The sequence below is a fragment of the Bufo gargarizans genome, chromosome 3, assembly GCF_014858855.1.
Source record: "Bufo gargarizans isolate SCDJY-AF-19 chromosome 3, ASM1485885v1, whole genome shotgun sequence".
NCBI classification, from domain to species: domain Eukaryota; kingdom Metazoa; phylum Chordata; class Amphibia; order Anura; family Bufonidae; genus Bufo; species Bufo gargarizans.
Window position 1 is genome coordinate 338,825,393 of NC_058082.1, and position 22,849 is coordinate 338,848,241.

Below are 22,849 nucleotides of genomic sequence, written 5' to 3' on the forward strand. Positions count from 1 at the left end.
AGTGATTTGAATTTCTATATATATTTTTAGACCTTTTTTTAACCCCTTCACAACCTTCATATTAATAAACCGACATCTAGTTCTTTTATGTACCATTATGTAACTCACATAGACTGGGAAGAATGTGTGGAATGAGCCGATCATTGAACCCAGTGCCTCTGGAATTATGTTACCTAACCTAAAATGAAATGTCTCCTGGAAACAAATGAACAAAAGGTTCATTTATGAGATGCACCCATCATCTCATATTCCATAACAAAATTGTAAACTTGGTCATGATAAATGCAAAAATGAAAGTCATCCTGGATAATACGATGTGAAAAGTTGTCAAATATTTTAACCTGCTGGTTCCAGATAGTGTTCTTAAAATCTGAATGTACATTCTGTACTGTGATTTCATTTCCTTGAACTAAATCTCTATGCTCTTAAAAGTATATATTGTATACTGAAGTCCCAGAATTCAGAATACTTTTTTTTATCTGGTAACGATTAAAGTCCGGGATTACATAACTTAAGAAAGGATCATACTTACCTGCTCCCTGCCGCTTTGGTCCTCCATCTTCTGGTCTGAGGGTTGTTTTATCCCGGCATGGTTACCTGATCCTCTTCAAGCGTCTGCTACTTTTAGCGGCGACTTGTCTCTTGTGGACATGTGACCACTAAAGCCAGTGGTTGGCTGAAGAGGATTAGGTGACCGTGTTCACTCCGCAGAGGAAAAGGCAAACTCCAGACCGGAAGATGAAGGAGTGAAAGCCAGCACAAGGGACCGGAGTAAGGGAGAGTCCTGCATGCAGTTCTATTTTTTCCCCGTCTAAAAGACAGATCTTAGACAGAAATGGCTCAAACGGGTGCAAATTGTGCATGACTGATGCAGAGGATCAGTTTTTTCCCTTTAATTTTCTGTTCTTTTGACAGATCAGAAGAACGGAAGAACGGTTATGTGACCTCTTCATAAGTATGATACTTTCGGTGGAGTAGGCAGGCTGCTGGCATCTGTCAGTAATTACAAATTCCCAGACATCCCCTTTAAGTCCCAGATACAGGATTGTAGAAATATTTTAAGATTAGACAGACAGATCGATGTGTGTAACCATTAACACACATAATATAATAGAATGAAATAACAATTATATTCATATCACTATTTATATTGAACTCCATTTAAACAAAGGTTACAGACAGACGTTATCAGAGGAGTGTCAGAACTGGTCAACTCCGCAATGGTAAGTCTATCACACATTATGTCCAATGACATGTTTTATTTGTTATCTAGATACCACAAAGTCTCTCTCTCTCTTTAATAATGTGCAAAAGTCTGCAAATTGTGGGAAATTATAAGCACTCCATGATGGAGAAAGATCCTCCTCACTACTCATCTTGAAGAATACGGTAGTAAAAGAAGCAATAAGACCAGGCGACAAGCAGGATTCCCCCGAGCAGCCTCAAAATACTGTTTTCAGGAGAAATCCTTGCACAGGAAAACACATTCTGAGATCAGGCAAGATGTAATCCTCAGCTAGAGATGTCAGTGGAAAGGTAATGTGAATGTTCACTTTCAGGCAAGAACACCCCTGGCACAGAACTGGAGGGAATCCCAGACAACAATGGCTTCCAGGTCTACGATACATTATTAGTCAGTGGGATCCTGACATTCTTCACAATCTCTCATATCGTCTGAGTAATTTTCTATCTGGATAGTGGTTGTGTGAAAGTGGAATTTATGCTGTAGAGCAGAGCTGGCCTCCTTCAGCACCATCTGAGCATCCGCATCTTCATCTATAGGAATTGGAGAAAAGGTCACCCATTAGTTCCAGAAAAATGAAAAAACAAAGGCAAATGTATTATAAGAAAAGGAAAGATTCACATTAATTCTATGTGTAGTTCTGTGACAAATTAATAAAAATAACGCCCAAGAAGGCATTTCAATCCTATAAGATCAACCAAATTTGCCATACAGGAGCCTGGTAACTAGAGATGAGCGAATTTCATATTTTGAAATTCATTCACGCTTCGTTTGGTAGTAAAAGCAGACTTGCGCTATGGATTCCGTTACCACGGACCATAACACAATTCTATAATGGAATGCATAACAGAATGCTTTTAGAGCCATTCCGCTATTCATTCCGTCATAATAGAAGGCTATGGACTGCAAAACGGATCCATTCCATTTCCGTTATTCAGGGGAGTCCTCTCCTGCATAATGGAAACGGGACGGATCCGTTAGGCAGGCCATAGACTTCAATTATGATGGAATGAATAACGGAATGCCTCTAAAGGCATTCCATCATAAAATTACGTTATGGTCCATAGTAACGGAATCTACATTGCAATTCTGCTTTTACCACCAAACGAAGCGTGAACGAACTTCATAACATGAAATTCGCTCATTTCTACTGGTAACGATGTGCAACAATGAAAATGAAGCCATGATAGCAAACAAACATTAACATTTAATTATTTTTTTTCTTCCATAAATGAACAATACAAGCAATTATAAGAAACGTTTTAATATATCAGAGAAAGATGCATCCTCTTCTCCTGCTCTTCCCTCTTCAGTGCTCGGAGCCATCTATGGAGAGGAGTGGGGAAGAAGGGAGGGGCTGCTGGAGACAGGCTGGGATAGAGAGACTGACAGACTGCAGTCTTAAAAGATCTTCCATGACCTCTGCTGTTTCTGAGGGTGTTACAGAGAGTAAGGTTACAACCACACGGAGTGGTCATGTAGTGCCGCTCTGCATTCAACCATGCAGTCATAAGAGCCACAGTGGGGTCTAATTAAACCGCATTGCTTAGCTGGTCTGTATTGTTAATGGCCACATGGTACTGAAAGTGCAGCGTGGCCGTTAACAGTACAAACCAACTTAACAGAGCGGTCTCATTAATTTAATTAGAGCCCACTGCAACTTTTTCAGCTGCACCATACACAAACACAGCGGAGACGCATCGCAAGCACAACAAGACCATGTCATCTGGTCGTACCTTTGGAGACCAGTATCTTGCTAATGTCCACCCACCAGCTCAGAAAAAAATAAAAATAAATTACCTACATGGCATTAGGGAAAAAATCTGCTAAAAAATGCTAGATACAAGTCATATTAAACGGTCAGAAATAGTATAGTCCTCATGTATACCCACATAGCAGCTTATGCAAAAAAAATTAAAAATTATAATAGTCACACCATGAGCTTTATTGTTAAAGGGAACCTGACATCAACTTTATGCCGACCTCACTGAGGGTAGTATAAAATAGTGACAAGAAATGCTGATTTCAGCGGCGTGTCACTCATCAGCCAAAAGTAAGTGGTCACCGAGAACCAGCATTATAATCATTGCAGACTGGGCCTGGAAAAGTCATGGTCACCTGAGAAGAGTCCTGGTTAGTCATAAATTCCTGCTCTCCCTGCCCAATATAACAAAATAATAGCAAAGACAGGTGCACTCTGCGGTCTTACTAAACCCTCAAACTGATTAAAAAATTTAGAGATTAGCCAACATGTCCTACAACCTGTCTCCCTGCCCACCTGCTGATGACGGACTGTCTTCTACCTAGTTTTCTCCCTTTCTCTCTAGGAGAGAACTGCCAATCATCAGCAGATGGGTGAGAGAGCAGGAGATTTGAATATTGACTCTTCTCAGGTAGATTGGACTCTTTTCAAGGCCTGTGCTGCAATAATTATGATGCTGGTTCTCGGCAACCACTTACTATTAGCTGATGTGTGACACACCGCTGAAATCAGCATTTCTGTCCCTACTTTAGGCCTCTTTCACACGGGCGTCATTTTTTTTGCCCGGATAAGAGCCGGGTGCGTTGCGGGAAAATGCGCGATTTTCCCGCGCGAGTGCAAAACATTGTCATGCGTTGCACTCGCGTGAGAAAAATCGCGCATGTTTGGTACCCAAACCCGAACTTCTTCATAGAAGTTCGGGCTTGGGATTGATGTTCTGAAGATTGTATTATTTTCCCTTATAACATGGTTATAAGGGAAAATAATAGCATTCTGAATACAGAATGCATAGTAAACCAGCGCTAGAGGGGTTAAATTTTTTTAAAAATTATTTAACTCACCTTAGTCCACTTGATCACGAAGCCCGGCATCTCCTTGTGTCTCCTCTGCGCTGAGCGGCTGAACAGGACCTGGGGTGAGCTGCTCCATTAAATACAGGTTAAGGACCTTCGATGACGTCACTCCGGTCATCACATGGTACGTCACATGATCTTTTACCATGGTGATTCACCATGGTAAAAGACCATGTGATGACTGGAGTGACGTCATCGAAGGTCCTTAACCGATATTTAATGGAGCAGCTCACCCCAGGTCCTGTTCAGCCGCTCAGCGCAGAGGAGACACAAGGAGATGCCGGGCTTTTGTGATCAAGTGGACTAAGGTGAGTTAAATTTTTTTTTATTTTTTTTTAACCCCTCTAGCGCTGGTTTACTATGCATTCTGTATTCAGAATGCTATTATTTTCCCTTATAACCATGTTATAAGGGAAAATAATAATGATCGGGTCTCCATCCCGATAGTCTCCTAGCAACCGTGCGTGCAAATCGCACGGAATCCGTACTTGCTTGCGGATGCCATCCGATTTTCACACACCCCATTCATTTCTATGGGGCCTGCGTCACGTCGAAATCGGACAATATAGAGCATGCTGCGATTTCAACTGAACGCACAAGTGATGCGTTAAAAACAACGCTCATGTGCACAGCCCCATAGAAATGAATGGGTCAGGATTTAGTGCGGGTGCCATACGTTCGCCGCACGGATCGCACCCGCACGGAAAACTCGCCCGTGTGAAAGGGGCCTTATACTGCCTTCAGTGAGGTCAGCATAACATTGATGACTGGTTCCCTTTAAACCAAGCACGATGCCTTGTAGTGCCACCTCGGCTGAATTAATGACCCCTTTACGACCAATTACTTTATTCTGGAGATAAAATACTTTTAGGGTCCCTACACATACAAATTAGCATTTACATAGCATTTATTTGCTGAAAAAACTCCAGAATAACCACATGCCTTTTTTAGCCACCTGTGTTTTTTTAAGGCATTTTTATTTCCAAATAGCACGTTTGACCACTAGCGTTTTCTTCATGGCATTTATCCCCAATAAAAATGGTGATATCAAAACAACTGAAAAACTGCTACATCATGCTGCATTTTAGAAAAAAAACAGAAAGACAAAGAAAAAGCGCCACCTAATTAACAACAGCAGTGGCAAATAAAACTTGTGCCCCTGTGCTTTATATTTCAAAGAGATTTTCAGCTAACATCTGGATCTGATAATACTGCAAAAAAATACAGGTGAAAAAACATCACTAAAATGCTAAAGTAGAGAAAAACCCATGTGTGAAAGTAGCCTTAGGCCCCTTTCACATGGGCGAGTATTCCGCGCGGGTGTGATGCGTGAGTTGAACGCATTACACCCGCACTGAATCCTGACCCATTCATTTCTATGGGGCTGTTCACATGAGCGGTGATTTTCACGCATCACTTATGCGTTGCGTGAAAATCGCAGCATGTTCTATCTTCTGCGTTTTTCACGTAACGCAGGCCCCATAGAAATGAATGGGGTTGCGTGAAAATCGCAAGCATCCGCAAGCAAGTGCGGATGCGGTGCGATTTTCACGCATGGGTTTTAGGTGACAGTCTATTCACTGTATTATTTTCCCTTATAACATGGTTATAAGGGAAAATAATAGCATTCTGAATACAGAATGCAAAGTATAATAGTACTGGAGGGGTTAAAAAAAATAAGGGAAAATAATACAATCTTCAGAACATCAATCCCAAGCCCGAACTTCTGTGAAGAAGTTCGGGTTTGGGTACCAAACATGCGCGATTTTTCTCACGCGAGTGCAAAACGCATTACAATGTTTTGCACTCGCGCGGAAAAATCGCGCATTTTCCCGCAACGCACCCGCCTCTTATCCGGGCAAAAATACTGACGCCCGTGTGAAAGAGGCCTTAATCCACATGCAAATGAGCTGTTAAATGCTATGAGGGCCAATCTGTGCACTCCTGCTCCTTCTGTCAACCCCTACCTCTCCTTCATGACTGACAAGGCCAGGAGAGAGGTCTATGCGTAAGAATGAGAGGAAGGGACTGGCATAGGAAAAAGGAAGGGCAAGGGTGCACAGAGTGGCTTGTTCCGCCCTCACTGCACTTAACTGCTCATTTGCATATGGATTAAAAGTACATTTTTTCTCCAGAATGAAGCAATGGATCACCGTAAAACAGTGGTTCTCAACCTTTCTAAAGCCGTGACCCCTTAATACAGTTCCTCATGTTGTGGTGACCCCCAACCATTAAATTTTTTTCCTTGCTACGTCATAACTAATTTTGCTACCGTTATGAATTGTAATGTAAATATCTGATATGCAGGATGTATTTTTATTGCTACAAATTGAACATAATTAAAGCAGAGTAATTAATCACAAAGACAAAATGTTGGGTACCCCTCAAATAAATAAATCAGTGGTGCTTCAAGTCCCCCCCCAAATAAATAAATCGGCGGTGCTCAGGGTACCCCCAAATAAATAAATCAGTGGTGCATCAGGTTTCCCCCCAAATAAATAAATCAATGGTGCTCAGGGTCCCCCAAATAAATAAATCAGCGGTGCTTCATGTCCCCCCAAATAAATTAAGCCTTGCTCAGCCAAATAATTAAAATAAAATTAGCCAGGCTCAATTAAATCATTGGTGGCAGTGGTGCTCAGCGGCGGTGTCATTAACGAAAAAACTCGGACCTCAGCAGACAGGCGGCCCGACTTACCCGTCCAGACGTCAGGCTCCTTCAAGCACAGGCAGTGATAGGACATCACTTCTTGTACGCGAGGATAAGGGGCCGCTGCCGTTGTGCGGGCGACCCACAATAGGAAGCCTCAGGCGACCCCCCGGAAAAGGGCCGATCGACCCCCAAAGGGGTCGCGACCCCTAGGATGAGAACCACTGCCGTAAAAGGTATCATTACATTCAGTTGAGCTAACCCTACAAAGCACTGTGTCAGCCAATATTCTGGTGACAGACCGATTCCCTTTCAATAGATTTTTTAGTGAAATGTATTGAAAAAAAAGTCACCCTTTTGTTATTAATTTAACAATAAAAGGGTTTTTATCCATAAAGAGGATAGTCGGATTACTGGGAACCCCACTGATAACTAGAATGGAGGTCCCGGAGTCCCCTCTGAATGGAGCAATGTAATTGCTCGGTACAATACTCAACTATTATCTCCAGCGGTTCCATCAAAGTGAATAGATCAGTGGTCACAGCGGTCAGACCCTTGCAGTCATACAATAATCACCTATTCTGTGGCGAGTCACAGTCTGCCTATAGGTTCAGAAATGCAACCACTAGAGAAGCAGGTTTAATATGTCAATAATACCAGAGAAAAAGATAAATGAAGAAACTCAGGAAAAGTGACACAAAGGTTGCAATAAATGTATCACCACTTACTTATTGCAATGTGAACAGAAAGAACAGGTTGGGACACGGTCAGGGCCCAGATATGCAGACTGTGAAGAGCTTTCACTCCACTGATAGAAAGAAGGGTATCCTTAACCATGTTAAAGTCAACCCCCTTAGGTGTACCTGTAGAGAGAGAAAAAAACAATAAGGTCCCCAGCACAACTGCCCACAACTTTAGGCAGAGTTCCCACATCTGTATTCTGGATGTAGTATAAGTCCATAAAAGGTCCATCGCAGGTTTAAATGGCCTGAACGCACAGCAGTTATATGGTACAACATCAATTGTTTGGGAAAATGTAAGGTTTGGTGGTCACAGCAACATAGACCCTCAGAAGAGCCTTGACACATCTAAATAATACAGACATATAATACCTCCAGAACATGGACGTGTGAATCTGGTCTTAGTCTCAAACTCTGAAAAAGGTCTAAGGCCTGGGCTACATTAAACTTCAGTTGAATGAAATCTTGTGGACTGCACCTGTTATTCAATGGATAAAATCAATCAGTTGCACTACAAAAAAAAAAAAAATAAAAAAAAAAAATCACAGTGCAACCCAGACCTAAAGGCTCAGGCATTTACACAAGTGCGTTTTCTGTCCAGATGCAATGTGTGTTGCGGACAGACAGTATCCGGACTGAATCCTAACCCACTCATTTCAATGGGTCTGTGTACATGAACATTGTTTGTCACTGATCATCTCTGTATTCAGGAAAAATCGCGGCATGTTCTGTATTGTGCGTTTTTCAAGCAGCCCCGGCTCCATAGAAGTGAATGGGGCTTGTGTGAATAATGGAAGGCATCCTGATACAATGCATTTTTTCACTGATGGTTGCTAGGTATTCAGTGTTGTCCTTCACTTTTTGATGCGTATTTTACACACTTGAAGAAAAACTGATTGCATATGTGCAGAAAAGATTGAAACAATGATCGCAATTGCAGACAAAACTGATTAAACTTGCGTGCAAAACAGTTTTTCGCCTAACAGCCCTTACTCATTCTGTATCGCTTGTGTGAAATAAGCCTTACACTTACCCTCCATTAGTACAAGCAGAACATCTCTAAGAATGGTCAACGTGGTACCCAGAACAAGGACAGAGAACAGGAATGTGCAGATAGGGTCAATAATCTTATATTCTGGCTGGTAGAAGACACAAAGATTATCCAATAAGAGGTTACACTTAGTCTGGCACAAAATGCAAATTTTGAGTTTAAACTCTAATTGTCACACAAAGCTGGCAAATACCGTATTTTTCGCCCTATAAGACACACCGGCCCATAAGACGCACAAGGTGTGCTTTTGGTGGGCTTTGAACTAATGGTAGCCTGTGAATGACACTATTATGGGGGATCTGTGGATGACGCACTGTTATGGGGGATCTGTGGTTGGCACTGTTATGAGCGTCTGTTGTTGGCACTGATATGAGATCTGCCGAGATAATTATAATGCCGATCACGGTAATTAAATGCTTTAGATGCCGATTACGGCATCTAAATGCACATAAACTTGTGCTTCCGGGCTTCCTACCGATGCCCCGTGTGGCCAATAAGGGCATCGGTACTTGCTCTGAACACTTTCAGCCTCGCTGATGAGGCTGAAAGTGTTCATGCTGCAATTCTTATTTTGGCCACCAAATGGCAGGCCAGGATGAGAAATGAGCAAAATCGAGTTTAAATGGCATTTAAAAAATCCCTGATAGACCAAAATGAAAAAATAAATACAACATAATTTATAGGCTCATATATGAGCCATAAAATAACAAAAATTTAATTATATATACAGTGCTGCCCATAATTATTCATACCCCTGGCAAATTTTGACTTAAAGTTACTTTTATTAAACCAGCAAGTAATTTTTTGACGGGAAATGACATAGGTGTCTCCCAAAAGATAATAAGACGATGTACAAGAGTCATTATTGTGGGAAAAAAAACATTTCTCAGCTTTTATTTACATTTGAGCAAAAAGTGTCCAGTCCAAAATTATTCATACCCTTCTCAATAATCAATAGAAAAGCCTTTATTGGCTATTACAGCCAATAAATGCAGACCAGCTTTTTGCATGTCTCCACAGGTATTTTTGCCTATATATCTTTAGCAAGGAGCTCCAAATCTTTCAGGCTGGAAGGTCTTCTTGCCATCACCCTGATCTTTAGCTCCCTCCAGATTCTCAATTGTATTCAAGTCTGGACTCTGGCTGGGCCACTCCAAAACATAAATGTTGTCTGCTAACCATTTCTTCACCACTTTTGCTGTGTGTTTTGGGTCGTTGTCATGCTGAAATGTCCACTGGTACTCAAGGCAAAGTTTCTCTGCAGACTGCCTGATGTTTTCGTTGAGAATCCTCATGTATTGCTCTTTTTTATGGTGCCATTTACTGTGATTAGGTTCCCTGGTCCATTGGCTGAAAAACACCCCCAAAGCATTAGCATCTTTGGGTTGAAGGAATCTCCTTTTTTACACCAAATGAAGGAAACATCATTGTGACCAAACAATAAATTTTTTGTTTCATCTGACCATAACACAGTAGACCAGAAGTCTTCTTCTTTGTCCAGATGAGCTTTTGCAAAGGCCAAGCAAGCTTTTGTGTGCCTTATCTGGAGAAGTTGCATTCTCCTTGGTCTGCAGCCGTGGAACCCAGCAGAGTGCAGTGTCCATTGGATTATCTGCCTTGAGACATTGCCACCAGCAGAGTCCAGATTCACCAGGATAGCATTGGTGGAGATCCTTGGATTCTTTTTCACCACTCTAACTATCCTCCTGGCCAGCACAGGTGTCACTTTTGGCTTCCGACCACGTCCTCTGAGATTTTCCACAGTGCGGAACATCTTGTATTTTTTAATAATACTTTGCACTGTAGCCACTGGAACTTGAAAACATTTACAAATGGCCTTGTAGCCCTTTCCTGACTTGTGAGCAACCGCAGGTCCTCACTGAGCTCCTTTGACTGTCCACAAACCAACTGCAGAGAGCTGCTGTTTTTCACCTGTTGAGTTGATTAAAACAGCTGTTCCCAATTAATAAGGGTAATTAGGATGCTTTAGAACAGCTTGGACTATTTGGAATGGTATAGAACAGTGATGGCTAACCTTGGCACTCCAGCTGTGGTGAAACGACTCACAGCATGCTCCATTTATTTCTATAGAGTTCTGAGAGCAACCAAGCAAGGGGGGCATCTTGGGAGTTGTAGTTTTACCACAGCTGGAGTGCCAAGGTTAGCCATCACTGGTATAGAACTTTTGATTTTCCCACAGACTGTGACAGTTTGTGAAGGGTATGAATAATTTTGGACTGGACACTCTTCGCTCAAATGTAAATAAAAGCTGAGAAATGTTTTCTTTTCACAATAATGCCTCTTGTACATCATCTTATTATCTTTTGGGAGACACCTATGTCATTTCCCATTTACTTGCTGGTTGAATAAAAGTAACTTTAAGTAAAAATTTGCCAGGGGTATGGGCAGCACTGTAATAATATATATAAAATCACCCCCCTTTCCGTATAATAAAAAAAACTAAAAACTAAATAACAAATATAATAATCATGTGCATCACCGCAACCAAAAACGCCCATACTATTAAAATAGAAAAAATATATATTACAATACGGTGAATGGCGTAACGGAAAAAAAAGTTACAATGGCCAATTTGCTTCTCTTACCCCCCAAAAAATGTAATAAAATGGTATCAAAAAGTCAAGCACACTCCAAAATAGTATCAATAAAAACTACAGATTGTTCCGCAAAAAATTAGCTCCTAAACAGCTCAGTAGACATATGTATAAAAATATGGTGATGTAAAAAAATAAATAAAATTTAAATGTAAATTTAATTTTTACACTATTTAGACATAAAGAACCTATACATATGGGGTATCGTTGTAATCGTATTGACCCAAAGAATAAAGGCCTTGGGTCAGTTTTGCCGTAAACAAAACACTGTGGGAACAAAACCTGTAAAACGGTGGAGGAATAGCATTTTTTTCCCCAATTCCACCCCATTTGGAAAAAATAAATAAAAAAATGTACGCTTCCCGCTACATTTTATGCCATAATTAATGGTGGCATTAGAAAGTACAACCTGTCCCGCAAAAAATAAGCCCTCATAAAAAAATAAAATAAAAATAATTATATATATATGATAAAGAAGTTATGGCTCATTAAAAATAGGGAAGAAAAATGAACATGCAAAAACGAAAAAACCTCCAGTATCCTAAGGGTTAAGGTTTCCATCAGCACTGAGGTACCTTGAAATAGATGACATAGGCTGCAACTAGAACTCCTAAGCTTTGCAGCAAATCTCCAACCACATGAATAAAGGCAGCACGAACGCTAGGGTTGTGTTGTTCTCCAGTACTGTGTGAATGAGAGTGAGTGTTTCCAGCTCCGTGACTGTGTCCATGTCCAGTCTGATGAAGTGTCAAGCCCATTCTGTAGAAGAGAAGGATTTTACACCATATCATGATATATAAATTCTCATATTATCCGCCTAGGACACAAAGTTAAAACGTAAAAAACAAACTATAATGAACAGCACTTATAGCAGAGAACTTGAGAACAGCTCACGGCTTCCAAAGTGCTCAAAGGGTGGTTGAGTCTTGGGCTATACTTGGAGAAATAAATTCTCTGTGTCTGCCTGGTGAGGGAAGACTAGTGACAACCATTCTAAGCACATTTGCTTATAGGCAGCAGCTGTGATTTTATTGCAACAGGAGGCTCCCATTGTGCATTAACTTTCTTTACTACTCCCATTAGCAGCAAGAATAACTATTACAACAGGTTAAAAGAGATTTTTTTTTCAAGACAGGTATTAAATATGTAAATGAGGTAGTCTAAATAGCCAATCAGAGATCTCCCTAGTGTATAAGAGGTGCTGTTGATGTAGATTCTGCCTCTTTCTTGCTGCTCCCACAAGAGAAGATATGTATTATTAATGTTGTTTTATATATATCACCAATTGTAATTTAATGCATAAATATAAAATTTAGAGTTATTATATCAAGTGTTACAGTCCGGTTTCAGACCACTCAGAATAGCGCATGTTCCCCAGTCAAACTTCATGTTCTAAGCCACCGTTTTTGTTGCGATACTAATGGTCACTTCTTCCCCCCTTCCACTGACTGCCGACTCGTTCTATTAAACTATTTCAGCCTTCAATCCCTCTTAAATTTACCTCCGTCCCGTCTTCAGTCTCTAAGCGCCATCTTCCTGCATTCAACACCGAAGTCTCGTGTATCGCGAGATTTCGAGCGCTCCGCTCTTTTGACTGTGAGGTGATTGCGCGCGCTTTTCAAATTACCTCAGCGCAGCCAGTCATCTCACAGAGTGTCACCTCGACTATCAGTTTTACTCTACACATTATTATATATATATATATATATATATATATTCTTATATATCTTCTACCCAATTGTGAGTATACCTGTCACATTTACATTACATTTACACTTGCATGCATTCAGTTAATTTATACTGGTCTGTATATAATTTATACTGATTAAGTATATTCCTGAATGCGTGTATTGGTGTAGGTATATGTATAAAACATTCATTTAAATTTTCCCATTTTTTTTTTAATACTCATATTCTTTATTTAGCAATATGAATCCCTCTGAAGAACAACCTAATCCCCAATCCACTCAATCCATACCTATTGGTTATGAGGTATTAATTTCGGATTCTATTCAACAAATGGTCGATCAATCCGTTTCTAAATCTGTATCAGTTGCAATACAGTCAGCCATGGTATCCATTCAGGATTCCATTTCCAAATCCCTTTCCTTGGTAGTAAACCAAAGACCTCCTCAAAATTACCCTTCTACTCCAACTGACAATTTCCTCTCAGCTGAAGATTCAGTTACAGAACTTGCCAAAGGTTTTAAAAAAATCAGGCAAATCAACCAGGTCAAAATCCCAAAGAATGTCCGCATAAACCATGCGGTAATGATAATGGTGGCGAAAATCCCCACAAAGGACCTCCACCCGGGAGGAGAATACCAATAGCCGGGTTATGACAGCCAGTAAGAGGGCTAAGTTTATCTCTTACAAAGAAATATCTTCCTCCTCATTATCAGAGGATTCTGATTCAGTTTTGAGAGACGAGTTACCATTTTATTATGAGGATGACCATCCTGAGAATCCTGAGGACCTTTCTTCAACTAGCCAACTCCCAGAATCCCTAATCCTTAGACAGTTCAAGGAATCCCCTTTTCCAACCCCGACCAGATTTAAAACACCCTAGGATCCGGCTGAGTGGTTTCCCCAACCTCAAATTTCAACATTTTTTTTTAATTTAATTGGCGTCCAATAATCCCTGGATAGATCCTCTAGAAACAACTTTAAAGCAGAATGTCCAAGACCTACTTTACCCCACAAAAATCCCAGACTCCTGCATTAGACCAATAGTTTTTTTAAATATCTAAATAACAACAGGAAAGAATCCCAAAAGACGGTCTGGACAGATCATTTCAACTATGTCAGGATAAACTCTAAGATCTATTAGGACCCCTCACCTAAATACTGGATTTGTCTGAACAAGCCGTTACTACAGGCTAGTCCAGTAGACCGTCAGTCCTACGTGGCTGGGCCCAAAAGGCCATCTGTTTCTTTGGAAACATTAATCTGCCCTTAGTGCAGAGAGGAAAACATAATATCCTACTGAAATTGGACCCACAACTCACTCATTTGGCCAATTCAGACCCTGATGAGTCCGCTGAAGGACTCCTTTTTGGGGATTCCCTCATTAAAGAGATAGGAAAATTCGTTGGAGTATTTTCGTCCCTCGTTAAAGCCAAAACATGTTTGAAAAAAGTAGGTCAGCCCAAAATTTTGGGCAGGGCTGGGAAAGGCAGGGGCCGCTTTCCCAGCCGAACTTCACAGTTCAGACAAACCCAGCAGGCTCCCTTCCAATCAGACAGACCTACCACCTTTACACCGTCCACCACACCATTTTTCCCAAAACAAAGGACGCCCATGGAGAACCCGAGGCCAGCGAGGTTTCCCCTAGATCCAGACCCTCATCAGGTAAGCTTTTCTATCCCAAACTATTCCCACTTTCCTCTAGGGGGAAGACTGAAACATTTTTTCCAAATATGGTCCTCTCTAACCTCAGATTTATGGATCCTGAACACCATCTCAGGATATCAGATAGATTTCCATTCCTTCCCCTCACAGAACCACATCCCTCAACCAATACATTTCTCTACTTTAGATCAAGACCTCAGAGTCAGAGATACTAGATCTTTTCCACAAGAAAGCTATCATTCAAGTACCACCTCTACCCAAGGTTTCATCAGCAACATCTTTCTAGTAAAAAAGAAAGACGGGGGTCACAGACCTGTCATAAATTTGAAAACCCTCAATTCTGTGACTTACCATCATTTCAAAATGGAGGGAATTCACCTTCTCAGGGATTTCTTACTCCCTCAAGATTGGCTAATAAAAATAGATCTAAAAGACGCTTATCTCACTGTACCCATACACCCTTCCCATCAACCTTTTCTACAATTTTTCTGGAACAATCAGAAATGGCAATTCACTTGTCTCCCATTTGGCCCATCATCGGCCCCTTGGTGTTTCACCAAATTAATGAAACTAGTGATATCATCCCTAAGATCCCGAGGTGTACGTCTAATCATATATTTAGACGATATCCTAATTATGGCACAAACACTCTCACTAATCCTTATTCATTCACAATGGACCATTTCTCTTCTAACCAATCTTGTTTTTTTAATCAATTACAAAAAGTCTATTCTATCCCCATCCAAAGAACTAGAGTTTCTGGGCTTCAACATCAATACCGACTCTGCTCTATTGAGTCTTCCTTCCAAAAAACTCACATTGATTCGAAGAGAAATCCGTTCAGTACTAAACAAACATCTAGTTTCACTAAGGACCATTGCACGGATTGTGGGCCTCTTATCGGCCTCCATACAAGCAATCTTCCCCGCCCCATTACACTACAGATCCCTCCAACGTCTAAAAACGCAACATTTACGAGAGGGGTTACAATATTCAAACAAAGTTCCACTATCCCCGGAAGCCAAAGAAGAACTTCTTTGGTGGCTTCAACATATTCAGACCTGGAATGAGAAAATGATATTCAACTCCCTACCAGATCTGATACTAGAATCAGACGCCAGCCTATCGGGATGGGGCGCTCGTTGTGGCCCTTACTCCACAGGAGGAAAATGGTCAGACTCAGAATCTCAACTACACATCAATTGTCTGGAATTACTAGCCGCCTTTTTCGCCATGAAAAGTTTCGCGAAAGACAAATCACACTGCTGCATCCTTCTACGTATGGACAATATTGCAGCGGTTCAATACATCAACCGTTTCGGGGGCACCACCTCCAAGATTCTAACCGACATTGCCAAAGAATTTTGGCACTTCTGTCTAGACAGGGATATCACCTTAAAAGCAGAATACCTTCCCGGTTTGATAAACTCAGTTGCCGATTGGAATTCCCGATACCTTTCGGATTCCAGCGATTAGCAATTACACCTGTTCATCTTTCAACAGATCAACAAATTATGGGGTCCCCTCCTCATAGATCTATTTGCATCACGACTAAACACCCAACTTCCCACCTTCTTCAGCTGGTGTCCGGATCCAGAAGCCTTAGCCATAGATGCTCTCTGCCAAATTTGGCCACAAGAACGTCTCTACGCTTTTCCCCCCATTTGCACTAATCCCCAGGGTTCTACTTCAGACAAATCACACAAAATTCCACACTAGTGATCATCACCCCATGGTGGCCGTCTCAAACATGGTTTCCCACATTACTCAGTCTGATGATAGATATCCCGAGAATTCTTCCTTCTCCCCAAGATCTTCTCCGAGACCCTTCGGGACACCTACACCCTCTGATCCTATCGGGACACCTAACATTAATAGCTTGGTTGATTTCAGGCAACCAACAATCGATCTCGGCCTTTCACAATCTACTATCGACATCCTCTCTGACGCATGGGCCCCGGGAACCAAAAAGGCTTCTAGATCAGCCTGGAAAATTTGGCTTCATTGGTGCACTCAATGACACTTGGATCCCATTCAACCACCTATTAAATTTTCTTTCTGAATCATTCAATATGGGGAAGGCTTACAGGACCATAAACCTTTATCGTTCCGCAATATCATCAGAACATGCCCTATTAACTCCATCCCAGTCGGTAAACATCCAATGATTTGTAGACTCATGAAAGGCATTCGTTTTAGAAACCCTCCAAAACCTAGGTACCATTCCACTTGGGACGTTACCTCCCTTCTAAATATTTTTTCTAACTGGGAAGACAATGAACATCTTTCACTAAAATTACTCTCTTTTAAAATCACGACCCTCTTATGTCTCATCTCCATAAAAAGGGTGTCAGATTTTAGAGCCTTAGACATTTCTCACAGATTCTTCACCCCTAACGGAGTAACCTTCCAAATAACCAGAAGAACCAAAACCAACCTACACATGGTTTTCTACCTGGCTTTCCCCTCTAACGATAAACCATGCATTGTCCGTTGTTTAAAAACATACGAATCCATGACCCAATCTTTACGCTCTCCTCAATCTTCCCAACTTCTTATTTCTTTTCGTAAACCACATCTTCCAGTATCCTCCCCTACATTAGCAAGATGGATTAAACTTACCATGCAAATGGCAGGGATTAATACGACAATATTTGGCCCACACTCTATCCGAGGAGCGGTTTCCACTAAGGCATTCCAAAAAGGAGCTTCTCTCTCTGAGATTTTGAAGGCCGCGGACTGGTCTTCAGAATCCACTTTTAAAACATTTTATTTCAAACCCGACACTCATGTATCCATGTCTATCATATAATTATGGTTTTGTCATTTAGCTTTAAACTTGCACAATGGGAGCCTCTTGTTGCAATAAAATTGGAGATTTTCCTAGCTATTGTAACGGAAAATATAGATTTTATTGAAGACAGGAGGCGAGCATTGTCCCCCCCTTTTTAACCCAACCCTAATCGTTTTTTATATATATTTTCTATCTCCATAGCATACTAGAATATCTTCAATCCTTTAATCCTCCATCCATCTTTCAATGTTCCTGTTACTCCGGATTTGTCTCATCTAGATCTACTTTACATTCCTTTTATTGTCAAGATCCGTTTAATTTCAAGTTATTTAATCTCGAGTCACCATCAAGAAAGAGGCAGAATCTACATCAACAGCACCTCTTATACACTAGGGAGATCTCTGATTGGCTATTTGGACTACCTCATTTACATATTTAACCGCCTCCGGACCGCCTAACGCAGGATCGCGGTCCGGAGGCGGCAGTCCCAGGCGAGATGATGCGCTTAGCCGGCCCGCGCATCGCGGGCCAGCAAAAGTTCGAGGGGGGTCACGTCATCAGCTTGCCAGCCAATGATCGTGGCTGGCAAGCTGATGATTTTTAAAAAAAAAACGAATCAGAAGCCAGATAACACATTATATTTGTAAATATAATGTGTTAAATGGCTTCCCTGCTCCTCTGCTGGTCCTTTTCGTTGGTTGGTCTGAGCAGAGGAGCAGGCATCACAGCGAGTAGAACCAAACACTACACCTTAGCCCCAGATCACCCCCCAGCACCCCAAATCACCCCTTCTTGCCCCTGTCAATCACTAGTGAAAGGGAAAAAAGTGATCAGTGTAAACTGTCACTTTTTTTTTTCACTGGTATTGACTGTTAGGTTTTAGGGATAGTTTAGGCCCCTTGGTTAGGTAGTTTAGCGATTGTTTAGCACCCAGCCCACCGCAGTCACTGATTCGCGTATCGCTAATCAGCATTTGTACTTTTATAGTATCTGTAAGTGATCAAAACTGATCACAGTCAGATCTATAATAGTATTAGTGTCACCTTAGCTCGCCCTCCACCCAAAACGCAGTGTTTGCCCGATCAGGCCTGATCGGTCGCCCACACGTGCGTTCACCCACGCCCGCCCCGCCGCAGTGACAACATTTTTATTTTATTTTTTTATCACTGTACAATCACTTTACAAGCGCTGCGGCGATAAAAAAAAAAACTGTTTTGATATTTTTTATGAACGCAGCGGCCTCCGGTACTTCGCTAGCCTCCCATTTGTAAGACAGGCTTGCTTTTTTTCTTGGGTAGTCTCAGGGAATACCCCTAAATTTAGTAGCCCAAATGTCAAACAGGGGGTATTCTTCTGAAGAGGGGGGGAGAGGGCTGCCTTGTGTAACGAAGAACTGCTCGCGGTGAAATGGAGAGACAAGCGTGACGTTTACATGCTCTCCTCCATTCACTTGGATTCAAATTGAGCGAGCAACCAGTGTCATTGAAAAGCCCCTCTGTGTCCACGACTATAATTTGCTCATGGGAGGGGTGGACTTCAATTACCAGATGTTGTCTCCGTATTTAGTTTCCCAACACACCAGATGCTGGTATAAGAAGGCGTCTGTATATTTAATTCCATTGGCTGTATATAATAGTTTTGTTCTCTACAGTAAGGCTGGGAGAACAGGATCCTTCCTCAAATTTCAGGAAGAGATCATCGAGAACCTCCTGTATCCAGGAGGTTCCGTGGCCCCATCCACCAGTGTAGTGAGCCGTCTACACGAGCGACATTTCCCCAGTGTCATTGCAGGTACCTCAACCCAACCGTCACCCCGAAAAAGATGTCGTGTCTGTAGCAGGAGTGGAATAAGGCATGACACCTGCTATTTCTGTCCTGACTGCCCTGACCACCCTGCCCTATGCTTTGGAGAGTGTTTCCGGAAGTACCACACATAGGTACACTTAGCATAGGGATCACATCTCACAGGACAGGCACACAGGGCTATTAGGGCCCATTCACACACAGCTGCTGCAAACATCTCCTTTCACCTGGGACAAAGTGCATAATATACTTCGCCACATCTTTGGGTGATTTGCGCTTTGCACATTGTCCTATGGGGAAGGAGAGGTTTGTCCTATAAAAAAAAGGTAAAAAAAAAAAAAATCACCAGTAAGCAAAAAAGTTAAACGTTCAGTTCAAAAAGTTAAAGTTTATATGTTCTGTTCAAAAGTTGTTATTATAAAAGTTAATAAAATTATTGCGTTGCGGCCTGGTTTTTTCTTTTACCTTCCAGGTGGACCAACCAAGCGACTAGCTGCAGCACTGATGTGCATTCTGACAGAAGCATTGCGCTGCTGTCAGATTACACACAAGTCGGTGTATGCGGCGCTGCAAGACGAGATTTATCCTCTGCAGTAAAAGATACGTTTGCCGAGGCATATGAGCTGAGGAGGCGGCGGTGTTCATATGCTTTGGCAAACACTTTGTATATATATAAAAAATATAAAAAAATCCCGGCAATAATTTATTCATCCACATCGATTGATGTGAATGGAGAAATCTGGTTTGCCAGGGCATACGAGCTAAGTGGGTATGGATGTTGGGCGGAGCTCCTATGTCCTGGCAGACGCCTTTCCCCTCCTTTTTTTTTTTTATGGGCAGAGATTTTTTCATCCACATTGATCGATGCGAATGAAGAAATCTGTGCCGTTCATTTTTTCTTTCAGCCCGTATGCTCAATATAAGGAGAATAGCAGAAACTCCTAATGCTGGCCATACATGTAATGATTGCGGAGACCCTCAAATGCCAGGGCAGTACAAACACCCCACAAATAACACCATTTTAAAAAAGCAGACACCCCAAGGTATTCGCTGAGGGGCATATTGAGTCCATGAAAGATTGAAATTTTTGTCTCAAGTTAGCAGAAAGGGAGACTTTGTGAGAAAAAAAATAAAAAAAAACATTTCCGCTAACTTGTGCCCCAAAAATTTTTTTTAGATTAACTCGGCATGCACCTCATTGAATACCTTGGGGTGTCTTCTTTCCAAAATGTGTTCACATGTGGGGTATTTATACTGCCCTGGCTTTTTAGGGGCCCTAAAGCATGAGAAGTCTGGGATCCAAATGTCTAAAAATGCCCTCCTAAAAGGAATTTGGGCACCTTTGCGCATCTAGGCTGCAAAAAAGTGTCACACATGTGGTATCTCCGTACTCAGGAGAAGTTGGGGAATGTGTTTTGGGGTGTCATTTTACATATACCCATGCTGGGTGAGATAAATATCTTGGTCAAATGCCAACTTTGTATTAAAAAAATGGGAAAAGTTGTCTTTTGCCGAGATATTTCTCTCACCCAGCATGGGTATATGTAAAATGACACCCCAAAACACATTCCCCAACTTCTCCTGAGTACGGCGATACCACATGTGTGACACTTTTTTGCCGCCTAGGTGGGCAAAGTGGCCCACATTCCAAAGAGCACCTTTCGGATTTCACAGGCCTTTTTTTACAGATTTTGATTACAAACTACTTTGCACGCATTAGGGCCCCTAAAATGCCAGGGCAGTATAACTACCCCCCCCACAAGTGACCCCATTTTGGAAAGAAGACACCCCAAGGTATTTCATGATGGGCATAGTGAGTTCATGGAAGTTTTTATTTTTTGTCACAAGTTAGTGGAATATGAGACTTTGTAAAGAAAAAAAAAATAAAAGAAAAAAAAAAAAAAAAAAAAATCATTTTCCGATAACTTGTGACAAAAAATAAAAAGTTCTATGAACTCACTATGCGCATCAGCGAATACCTTAGGGTGTCTACTTTCCGAAATGGGGTCATTTGTGGGGGTTTTCTACTGTCTGGGCATTGTAGAACCTCAGGAAATATGACAGGTGCTCAGAAAGTCAGAGCTGCTTCAAAAAGCAGAAATTCAAATTTTTGTACCATAGTTTGTAAACGGTATAACTTTTACCCAAACCATTTTTTTTTTTTACCCAAACATTTTAATTTTATCAAGGACATGTAGAACAATAAATTTTGTGAAAAATTTATATATGGATGTTTTTTTTTTGAAAAATTTTACAACTGAAAGTGAAAAATTTAATTTTTTTGCAAAAATTTCATTAAATTTCGATTAATAACAAAAAAAGTTAAAAATGTCAGCAGCAATGAAATACCACCAAATGAAAGCTCTGTTAGGGCTGTTTCACATGAGCGGATGCCGTGCGTGGCATCCGCTCCGTGAAAGAGTGCCAAGACCCGATGCAGATTGCAGAGGCACGGAGCATTAACATGACTGATAATGCTCCGTGCCTCTCTGTGACCTCTTTACTACGAAATCACAGTGACAACTTTATCTCACTTTGATTTAGTAGTAAAGAGATCACAGAGAGGCACGGAGCATTATCAGTCATGTTAATGCTCCGTGCCTCTGCAGTCTGCATCGGGTCTTGGCACTCTTTTACGGAGCGGATGCCACGCACGGCATCCGCTCGTGTGAAACAGCCCTTAGTGAGAAGAAAAGGAGGTAAAGTTCATTTGGGTGGTAAGTTGCATGATCGAGCAATAAACGGTGAAAGTAGTGTAGTGCAGAAGTGTAAAAAGTGGTGTTTCAGCTAGGGGGGCTGAGGTGGTTAATACCTGTCTTGAAAAAAAAAAAACTCTTTTTACCTGTTGTAATAGTTATTCTTGCTGCTAATGGGAGTAGTAAAGAAAGTTAATGCACAATGCTCGCCTCCTGTCTTCAATAAAATCTATATTTTCCGTTACAATAGCTAGGAAAATCTCCAATTTTCCAGGTACCCATGATCCCTCCTCAACCTGCAAGAATGTGCAGTCTGAATTTTACATTGAAAATAGCAGTGGTTGCAGCTTTGCTCCAATGCAAACATGTGTGACAGCATTTTGCATCTACGTTTTTTAAAGCAGTTATTTGTGACTGATAAAAGTATAACGAACTTAGGGTACTTTCACACTTGCGTTAAACTTTTCCAGTATTGAGTTCCGTCCGAGGGGCTCACTACAGGAAAAAAACTGTTTTATCTAATGCAGGGATGGCCAACCTGCGGCTCTCCAGCTGTTGCAAAACTACAACTACCAGCATGCAAAGACTGCCTACAGCTATCAGCCTACAGCAGGGCATGGTGGGAATTGTAGTTTTACAACAGCTGGAGAGCCGCAGGTTGGCCAGCCCTGATCTAATGCATTCTGAATGGAGAGCAATCCGTTCAGTATGCATCAGTTCAGTCACTGTACGGTTTTTGGATGAAGAAAATACCACAGCATGCTGCGGTATTTTCTCCGCCCAAAATTCCGTAACACTTTCCAGCATTATTTTAAATTGAAAAGCATTAATGCTGGATCTGGCCCCAAGTGTTCCAGAAAAACGGATCCGGTTTTGCGGTCTGCACATGCACAAACATTTCAGAATGTGAAAAATATAAATACCGGATCCGTTTTTTCCAGATGACAACCGGAGAAACGGATCCGGTATTGCAATGCATTTGTGAGACGGATCCGCATCCGGATCCGTCTACAAACGGTATCCTGCTAAAATAAGGCAATGGCTCACTCTCCCATGTCCAAGGATAGGTGC

General features: G+C 41.5%; 1 protein-coding gene across 1 annotated transcript in view; it reads right to left on the reverse strand.

Annotated features, from left to right (window-relative positions):
* Positions 1 to 1,158: 1,158 nt before the first annotated feature.
* The window catches only part of SLC30A2 (solute carrier family 30 member 2), a 41,608-nt gene continuing 19,917 nt past the window's right edge, over positions 1,159 to 22,849 (reverse strand). Inside the window, exons 5-8 of the mRNA XM_044287146.1 lie at positions 11,710 to 11,893; positions 8,502 to 8,607; positions 7,457 to 7,591; positions 1,159 to 1,776 (exon numbers count right to left, since the gene is read on the reverse strand). Coding sequence (XP_044143081.1) covers positions 1,631 to 1,776; positions 7,457 to 7,591; positions 8,502 to 8,607; positions 11,710 to 11,893 — 571 coding nt within the window. The 3' untranslated portion in view covers positions 1,159 to 1,630. The remainder of the gene's footprint in view (positions 1,777 to 7,456; positions 7,592 to 8,501; positions 8,608 to 11,709; positions 11,894 to 22,849) is intronic.